At 43.6% G+C, this 10261-nt stretch overlaps 1 protein-coding gene across 5 annotated transcripts; it reads right to left on the bottom strand.

The window, feature by feature from the left end:
- On the bottom strand, nt 679-9532 carry LOC8070476 (homeobox-leucine zipper protein HOX9). Of its 5 annotated transcripts, none has more exons than XM_021451061.1 (19): nt 9123-9532; nt 8278-8634; nt 7825-7984; nt 7626-7705; nt 7443-7533; nt 7254-7349; nt 6572-6685; nt 6409-6492; nt 6151-6306; nt 5988-6062; nt 4661-4767; nt 4381-4561; nt 3730-3918; nt 2876-2956; nt 2434-2601; nt 1917-2242; nt 1541-1646; nt 1232-1381; nt 679-1144 (listed from the first exon to the last, which is right to left on the bottom strand). In XM_021451061.1, the coding sequence occupies exons 2-19, from the start codon at nt 8514-8516 to the stop codon at nt 998-1000; spliced, it is 2550 nt and encodes an 849-aa protein (XP_021306736.1). In that variant the 5' UTR covers nt 8517-8634; nt 9123-9532; the 3' UTR covers nt 679-997. The 5 variants fall into 5 exon arrangements, with proteins under 5 accessions (XP_021306736.1, XP_021306735.1, XP_021306733.1 ...); XM_021451060.1 differs by having other exon boundaries at nt 8278-8675; XM_021451058.1 differs by having other exon boundaries at nt 9079-9532.

Genomic DNA, 10261 nt, shown 5'->3' on the forward strand with positions numbered 1-10261 from the left:
TCTAACCGTTGAGCCAAAGGTGGCTCGCGCAACCGGTAGAGGGCAGACGCGGTGACTGCAAGGCCGTTCTAAAGAACTGATTTGGAGGTTGAAGTCGTTGGTCGAGCGGAGTTTATGCGGGCTGCTGGTGCCTTGTTGGAGTCGTGGACCTTGGGGCTGGGCCGTCTGCATTGGCCCATCGAGAGGAGAGGCCTTTGAGCAATAGTTGCAGGCACTCCGATTCGACTCATAGGCGATAGAGCAGGGGCCGGTGGCACCGCGCTCCTGGCTTCGGCCCTCCGTGGCTCGGCAGCTCCCGCTCCCGTCCAGGCTTCGTTGCTATATATTTAGGGCCTATTTAGATTTGATATTTGTTGGGTTAAAGAGTAATTTTTTTATGAAATTGAGGTCTAAAAACTAAATAGGGGTTTGCTACTGTACACACACTTCCATAAAAACTCACCAATAGTAACCACAACTGCATACCGCCCAAGTTGTGTCAGAAAAAATTTGTCAAACTAAACACCTAAAATTTTTCGCGTGTTTTAAACTTCTCAGCTAAAGTTCTGACCACAAAAATTTTTACCTGACCAAAAAATTTCAAATCTAAACAGAGCTTTAGATATACGGGTTTGCTTAATTCAAGCAGTATGAAAGAGATCAGGATTTTGTGGGGAAAGAAATCAGAGGCAGAGCAAATGACTTGAAGCCATCTGGGTCACTGCTCCTTGCATTTAATCTACTCACAAATAATTTCACGTAGGACCATTCAGACCAACAAGCTAGTACGAGTGCCCCTTGCCTTCACAAACAGCAGCAAGTTCAGCGGGTTAAATTAGCAGAAACGAGCGCAAATTTACAAGGCAGAAACATCTTTACAATACTGGCTTTTCCCCAAAGACTACCTGAACATCGTGTTACCTAGCTAACAGTAACAGCAACACCGTACCATTCTCGTCTACAGAGAATGCAAAAATGGATGCCGATCGTAAAGTTTGCACAGGGCGCCTAGATTGCATCAAACGAAGGACCAGTTGACGAAACAGAAGGCGAGGCAGTGTACGTTGCCATCTTCACCGAGAACTTTCCACGCAACAGCTTCCTCATAGGAGACATGGCGGCCCATCCCAGACAAGCATACCCCAGCCGGCAAGTACGCATATCCCTAACAGAGAAGAAAAGGTCGATTATTTGTTTCCAACACCTAAACATGACACAGTTATCCTTTGGACAGTGAGAGCTGCAGATGTACCTGTTCCATCAGTTTCGGAACCTCCGCGTGTAATGCCTTTCTGCCAGGCTCGTCAAAAATCTTGTCCAGGGTGAGATCTTGTAGAGCAATTAGAGTTGTTTCTAACATGTCAATTCCCATCTGGTTGCCAAAAGTAAACACAGGCTTTTCCTAAGAGAATATAGGACAGAAGCATGTGAGTCAAGAAAAGTCATGTTTGTCTTGCCATGTCAAGTTAGCTATAGTTTCTTCTACAGAATCAGATGGGAATCAGATTACATCAAAGGACCAACCAGTTTTGATAAACATGAGTGACAGAGAAACAATTACCTTGAAAGAGCAGCACAAGACAGCGTCCTGATGATCCCAGAACATTCTCAATAGTGATTCCCCAGCTTGATCCGAGTGGCTGACCAAATCCACCCCCATGTGATACCTGCAAGCATGAAGGAAAGCTCATTACCATCATACAAGTCCATCATTATCCCCTTACAACAAACAATCTGTTGGATAGGAACAGAGCAAAAGTGGACCAATGTTTCTTAATATAAATTATACTCAGGTCTCCTGCAGTGTTCAAGAAAAAAAATGTGGACCGATGCACAACCAGACCTAGGAACAACTTGGGTGGTGAACATACATCCACACCCTTAGGCCTTAACCATCTGAGATAGGCTCAGTTCCTAAAATGGACAAATACACTTACCGGTAGCTTTGGCAAATCCAGCGAACAAGTGTTGCAGCTTCAGGGAAGCCAGAAATTATCTTCTGCCCAGTATTCAAGCCAGACTGGGAGGGAGAAATAGCCATTGATACTCTTTGAACAGCAGAGACAATGCTTCGAACATATTGACGGGCCATAGCTGCAACAGTATCTTGGAGATGTATTTCATAGGGAAATTGAAAGGCAATTGTCAACACAGATCGCAGGTTGCAAGCATCCTGAGATCCATCTGCTGATGCTTGTTGTGTGGTTGCACCAACTTCAAGGCTAGAGGCCAAATCTAACGTTCTTCCAGAGGATAGTCCATCCTGTGGAATGGAAGATAAAGATGTTTAAAAGCTAAGCGTGCGAAAATAGAAAACATTCTAACATAACAAGGTGGGGAAAAAAGTGTGGTTTAAATCCAGAGAACAGACATATAAAAATGTATTACTGTGGTGGCAAGAAAAGACAAGGCATTACTACAGTAGCGATGCAAGTAAATGAGCACAAACTTTACCTCAAACAGATAAACAAGTAAGAAACACTCAACTGTTTTTATGTCCAATGGGATAACACGGAAGCCTGAGGATATTAATGGAGCATCATCAGGGAAAAGCTCATCGATTGGTGCAAAGACAAGCTGGAAGCAGGATCCCATTGATTTCTCGTCTATTCCAGTGCAAAGCTGAAAAATATTCAACTTAGAGATTCTGATAGTTCCTTTTTTAAGGTACTATAATTATGAATGGCTCATAAGAAATGAGAAATCCAACAGGCATATCAATACTCTAAAATTGACACAGTAAAATTCCATATTTATCAAGTGATTAGTCCTAGTAAGGATCTGTTTTAACTATAACTTTGTTTTTAGGGTTTAACTGTAACTATGTTAGCACCAATTTGTAGTAAACCGGCAACAAGACTGCACGTGAAAACCCTACAAATCAGATTATTATTACCTGAAGCAGATGGATATCTCTTGATAAAAGGCCCTCGTCATGTGTAAGAGTCTGTCCTTCAAGCCGAACAACTTCTAAGATCTGCATAATCATGATAGGGAACAATCTGATTACACACATCAAAAAATATAATGCAGCAGAACACATAAATTTCTCTTTCATACCTGTAAATTATATATTATTTTGTCCAAATACTATGATCTGGTTATAAATCTGATTACACACATCAAAAATTATAATGCAGGAGGTGAACATGCCATGCGATCACAGATCAGGCACAAAGGCACGGTGCTGGACATGCCGAGAGGTGTGTGAACGTAGGTGCAGCAGCAACACACGTACGGTGACACACATAGATGAGGCAGGAGAGGTCGATGCAGATGTTACGAGGACATAGGGCGGTGGCAATCTCATACATTGATGATGTCAGAGCTTGTGGCTAGTGGCGGCTGTGCTTACGTGGTGACCAGGACGGTGGCCACACTCACAAGAGATGTGAAGGGAAGGTGAACACAGGTGTGGGATGCAATGGCGTGCATAGGGCAGCAAGCATGACCAGAAAGAAAAACAGTGGCGCTAGATTAGCATTGGAAGTAGGCAGCGGAAGGAGTCCAAGTGGGTGGGAGCCCAGATTCATAGTACCATCTAGAGAGACAGAATGGGCAACATCAAACACTCTTTGACAGGGAGGGGGTTATTATATATTGCTTCATACAATTTGTGTTACAAGTATACAATCTCTAGGTCCGTACAGGTCGTTAGGCTATACAATCTCTAATGGCAAGCAACAGAAAATCTAAAATATTTCCAATACTGAGTAGACCGTGAATGATAACAGCAGAACTGAACATTACCTCCTCATTCTCCACCGTGTGAGCAAGGGGCATGATGATCTGGCTCCCAGAAAATCTCATAGGCCGCAACCCAGGAAGGGAACAAGGGCTTGTTTTCAGCGCTGAAGCTGAATATGCATCGAAGTTATAATCTGCCCACTCAGACCGATGTTCCCTCAGGAACCTAACAAGGACTGCTGGAGGAACACTCTGAAATAACAAACAATGAAACAACAATATGTAAGGACACAACTATATATTTTAATAAACCAACAGGTTGTTCAAACTATATATTTGAATGAACCAACAGATTGTTCACTAGGACAGACGCTTTCATCTACTTGACTATAACTTCCAGTATTTATGGTTTCCGCTAAAGGCCAGCAAAGCAAAACTTAGATGAACTAGTAGTGTAACAATACCACTATATAGAACCCAGCACAGACGCAAAATAAGTCACAGCCAAATGAAATTCATAAATTCATGATACTAGGTCGGTAAATATATATGTTTCTCATATGGCATCAAATTAGCTATTTAATATATATTCATATAAAGATGTAAAAGTCAACTATTGCATCAATACTTTTAGGCCCCGAATTACAAGCTAACTATTATAGGTAGTAGTATATAGCAACAGGTAACTAATTTGTGAAATTAGTGCACTCTCACCTGCAGCAACATGGATGCTTTAGCACAGATGATACCTCCAGGGGCTCCAAAAGCAGTTGCAGGATTGCTACCGCTCCTAATCTTCTTCGAGTTGCAAGCAATGATAACATCTTCTATGCCATCTCCAGCCATAATGGACCAACCATCATCATTGAAACCACTTATAGCATCATTAAAACCTCTAGAAGTGAATAAGATTGATGTTATAATAAACAGCATGCTCCTCCCAAAGAAAGGTGCTGAGGATGCAAGAGTAATAATATCGTTATCTAAGACTCACCTACTCAGCCTCTGACTAAATGTTCGTAGAACAGCTGGTTGCCTCCCCATAGCATATACAACCTCTCCACTTGTTTCTTGAGCAATTTGTCTGAGGTGCCGTAGCGCCTTGATAGCAACAAACAGTGTAAATTACATAGGCAAATTATCATTTTTAATACCTCCTAGGAGGTAATAGGAGAAATAAGGAAAATAGCTTCCTGTTAGATCTAATATATATGCATGACCTAACTAACCTATTTGATATAATGTGACATGTGTATGAGATCTAAAGTAGTTTCTAACATGTTTATTTTTGTAACATGAAAAAAATAAGTAGTGACTTAGTCATAACAATTTTTATACAGGAAAACTAACGTGATCTGCAATGATTTTTTCAGCAGTGATCCACAACAAAGGGAAGAAACTGGTACAGTTCTGAACTTCTGATCACGAGTTCAGGAGTAGAAATGAAATTGGCTTAGTACTTTTGTCAGATTCCAGCTTTAGTACTCAAACATGATTCAAGTCAGTGCAAAACATATAGTTATCTGAGGACCTATGCGCTCATCATGCAAACCAAACGAAGGAGGGGGGGTTTCTTTTTTTTCTTTACCTGATCATGGCCGTGTTTGGGACCACGATGTAGCAGCGCACTTTTCGGTATCCAAACTGCGGCCAATAGCTCGCAGCACAAAAAAAAATGCGACCGATAGTGTATTCTTGCGGTCGCTGTGTCTACCGCAGTTGAAATAATCAAATAATCATTTGTACTGCAGGGCATTTGGCATGACTGTTTCTGATTCTTGCGGTCAGCAGTCCAGGAATCCGATTATAATCAGTTCCAAACGTGCCCCATTCAGAGCAAACAGGGAGGGGACCAAAAAAATGTATTTTAGACCTATGTGCGCTCATCATGCTGTGATCCTAGGAATTTATTTTTCTTTGCCTGATTATTTAGTTGTTCCATATTTTCTAAAAGTTAAGGGCTGTTTTTTTTAGGTCTTACCTCCTAAGGAGGTAACCAGATTACCGTAGCAAGGCCTAAATCCACCACTCCAAAAATGCAAATAAGAGGTACTTGTATAGACAACAGCAAACATAAACCATAGATGGTCGTGTTTTCTCCAGGAGAGTAGCTCCCACAGTGTTAATGAATGATAAATCAAACACCACATACTTCAGGTCCCTGAATCATCTCAAACTCCACATACTATTACATAAATTTATTATACAATATAAATTGGTTTAAGAGTTATCAGAAAGGTGGACATTTTTTATACATGCTACAAATTATATTATGGAATGTCAGATATAACTGTTGATATGGAAAGGTTGCAATAACTCACTGCGGTTGTCATCTTCTGAGCAACTACCCGGGACGACTCATAGAGGGGGCGAAGAACTTCAGGAACACTCCAAGCCTGTAAAAGTACAGTCACACTGAATTGGTAACTAGATGAAGGAAATTTAACATCAGTGTAACAAGCATGTAGAATTTGGGAATCATACGTCAAGGTCGAGATGGTCCACTATTCGCACAATCGAGCCGCCACCCTCACATTGGCGAACTAAATAGCCACTAGGAAGCATCTCGGCTCTTACAAACTGTTGTGCTGTGGCAGCGCTTTGACCATCTCCAGAACCACTTAAAGATCTCTCACAAACCTGAAACATACAGGAACACACACAAAGTAAACAATAATTCATTTCAGCAATTTACCTTGTTAATAAGTCAAGCAAAAACAAAGTGTTCAAATCTATACGCACCACAAGACTGCCATCCTCCATAGTGGTTGTGTACCTCAGTGTCCAAAAGTCCCGTGCAGGAACTAAAGTAGTAGGAGCATACATCTGAAGGAAAACCAAAAAACTACATATAAGAGCGCTATTATTCTTTAACAAATGGAATGATCAGCGAAATATAGCTAACCTGCATGTAAACAAGTTCAATGGTCCCACCATTTCCAGCTGGTAACATTGTAAAGACTTCAAGACTCCGACAATCACGGAACCAAGATGGGCGGTCTTTCAAGATTTCTACAATCTATCAAGCAAACAATCATAAGAAACCTCCAGATAATTTACAGACTGTATGTCCAAAAAGTTTCAGAAAATGTTGATCAATGTTCAACATGGCAAGTTAGTTATTATAAACAGAATATTTGGTAAAGAATACTTTGATGTGGCACCTAAGCCACCAGTTTTAATGATGTTAATTGAATAATCAAGCACAGACACAATCTTAACCTTAACCTACACATATTGCTTAATTTGCGTTGACGTACTTAAAACCTCTCTAAGTCTTCTCTTATATAATTCTAGATAAAGCTGAGTTGTAGCTTTGGAATATTATCATCTGTACCACCGCCTGAGGTACACCTTTCATCTATACCACCAGCCTTTCTCAATGACTTGTAGACCAGACCCACGTCTCATTGGATAGCTTGGTGGTGTTGATGAAGAGTGCACTGTGCACCTCAAACAGTGGTATGGATGAAAAATCCCTATAGCTTAATACAGGTACAAGAGTTTCAATTCGTATTCATGAAACCAACAGCAGAAACTCTTGAGGTAATAGTAAGTTCTGAACAAAGTGCTGAAGCATAAGCTACCTTTGTTGGTTCTAGGTTCACCAGACCACAGGCACGGGCAGCAACACCACGGCCACCATGTGAAATGGTCACAATACCAAAAGAATCCGGACCAGGCTAATCACAGAAAAGAGACGTAAGAATGTTTCAATCAACTTAATTTATATGCCAGAGCATGGAACATTGGAACATCTAAAGTTATCAATCCACCTTCATCCCAGGCATTTGGACCCAATCAATAGCAGTCCCTGTAGCCTTTGAGAGGAACTCTGTCAAGGTCTCCTCTGCAATTGAAAGGAGCCTGGCCCAAAAGGGGAAAAGGATTAGTATAAACAGTATGTTATTAAATTCTATTAAAGTCAGAAAGTTTCACAGCAAGCTTTGGTTCTTTACCCTGATGGGTTACTCGCATCCCTTAGGTTTGCAGGAGCGGTCACATTTGAATCACAGCTGGCATCATTTGCCAATGACGGCTGTAAGCAGTTTGATGGTATCAGAGGACAGAGGAGAAAAACAATAGGCAGCAATGGCCATGCAGATATGCAAAACAAATGTTGAGATATAGCTTCTGGTTAACAAAACCAGGGCTTACATTCTGTAGCTGCTGCTTCATGTACGCATTCTCGTGAACCAGCTGGGAAACCTGCTTCTGCAATCGCTCATTCTCCTCCATGAGAAGCTTGTTCATTGCGGTCAATTTTCTGTTCACGGCTTGGAGCCTCGAAGACTCCTTCCGCTGCTTATCACGGCACCTAACACCATGAAAGAATGGACGCCGAATTCAGCTAAGAGCGGACAATGCACAGGACTGGCAAATTCAAGACAAACTTCGTTTTCGCCATTTGCTCAGAATAGCATGGAACAGACTTTCAGGTTTGCACAATCCCCACCCCCCCCCCCCCCCCCCCCCCCCATCTGGGGGTCGTTCATGCTAAATTTCCACGACATATAGAAACAAAAGGATTCATCAAGATTCACTTCCTCGAAGATAAAGTAAGTTCCAACAGATTTGCTGACTGGTTGACAGAAGACGGTGGGCGCTCACCTCCGGTTCTGGAACCAGACTTTAATCTGCTTGGGCTCGATGTTTGAGAGGATGGGGCACTCGCGTAGCAGCTGCTGCCTTCGCGCGGAGCTGGGCTTGGGGCACTCAGCGTACACCCGCTCCAGCGTCTCCACCTGCTCCGGCGTGTACCGCACATACTTGCCCGTGTCCATCCCGCCCTTCTCGTACCCGCCGCCGCCATCGCTGCTCCCGCTCCGCATCGCTACGGCTGCTGCCATTGTTGCCGGCCGCCGAGCACCACCGAAAGAAAAAGCTCCAACACGCAGCCGTCCTCTCCGCCTCCGACCACCACTTCCCTTCGCACCTTCAATTCCACCCTCTCACAGCGATCAAAACCTGCGAGATTGCAACGAAATCGGTGTCCGAAATGATTTAACCTGAAAAAAAAATGCCGGCGATTAACAACCCTCCCTCCAACCATCAGGCAAAGAAACGTAGAAAAGCACGCAAAGGAGTCAGCTTTTGGCTTGAAACCGAGGAGGGAAAAGGGCGGCCACTGCAGAAACAGAATCACGCAAATGTGGCCGATTAGCCGCGGCGGGAACAGGGGACCGGGGAGACGACGCTGGAACCACACGATTCCGCAACGCAAAACGAGATTGCAGGCCACAGAGAAATCTTTAACGCGCAACATGAGCGGCAGTTCAAATCCGCATTTTTTTTTAATCCCACCCATGTTTCCCACGCAAGAGCAGATAAAAGCTCAGTGAAAAGATCGCTTGACAGAGTCGCAAGAAATCCCGAAACCAAAAAGAATCGCAAGAACACGCAATGGCTCACCGCAGAGGTACGCGAAACGGGGCTCTGAGGAATGACGTTGTCACCTGTTCAGCTTTCCGCGCGCGCAATCGCAACCGAGAGATGCACGGGCACCGTCGCCAGCTACTGACCGGCGTCACAGCGTACCCCCGAGCAAACCGCCCGCCGCGGTGGTGCCCGGAATCTCGGCCATCGGCTGGAAAACACGCGCGCACCCGCCCAGCGACGCCTCCCAGAACCAGCAGTGCTCGCTCGCGCGCCGGGTTGCCGGATCCTGTCGAAACAGAAGGAGACGGCAGACGAGGAACCACCCAGCAGCGGGTTCAGGAGGAGGAGAGAGAGAGGAGAGGAGACAGGAGCCGAGCCGCCGAGAGCGGCAAAAGGCGACAGCTTTAAAGACGAGCTAGAGAGAGAGAGAGAGAGAATGGCAGCACTGCAACGAGCTACTCCTAGCTAGCAGCAGCTGCCTAGCACGTCTACTGTGGCGCACGGGGTCTTGTTTAGATGCGAAAAGATTTCGGATTTCGGTACTGTAGCACTTTCGTTTGTTTGTGACAAATATTATCCAATTATAGATTAAGTAGGATCAAAAGATTCGTCTCGCGATTTCCAGCTAAACTGTGTAATTAGTTTTTGCTTTCGTCTATATTTAATGCTTTATACATGTGCCGCAAGATTCGATGTGACGGGAAATCTTGAAAACTTTTTGCTTTTTGGGTGAACTAAACAAGGCCTTGAAGAGGTTGTGAGGACGGGGGAGGGCGGAAGAAGGCCACACGCCCACGAGAGCAGCTGGACTCGGTGCACGTACCCCCCGAAGCTGGGCTGGGAGTGGGGCCCGCGGACAGAAGTGTAGCAGCCGCAACGCGAGCTACTGTTTCGCTGAAAAGACGTCATTATTTTGTCCGTGACATTGCAATGTCGCGTGAGTCGTGACCCTGGCCACTACTACCGATTACTCGCTCTTTTAAAATTATATATATATAGGAATATGTTGTTTTGTCTTTATAGATAAATTATTTCATTATAAATTTAGGCCTTATTTATTTCGCAAAATTTTTGGTTTTTTTGCTACTGTAGCACTTTCGTTTTTATTTAACAAACATTATCCAATCACAGAGTAACTAGGCTCAAAAGATTCATCTCACAAATTACAGGTAAAATGTGCAATTAGTTTTTATTTTCGTCTAAAATTAATGCTGCA

The sequence above is a fragment of the Sorghum bicolor genome, chromosome 1 (assembly GCF_000003195.3).
Source record: "Sorghum bicolor cultivar BTx623 chromosome 1, Sorghum_bicolor_NCBIv3, whole genome shotgun sequence".
Taxonomy (NCBI): domain Eukaryota; kingdom Viridiplantae; phylum Streptophyta; class Magnoliopsida; order Poales; family Poaceae; genus Sorghum; species Sorghum bicolor.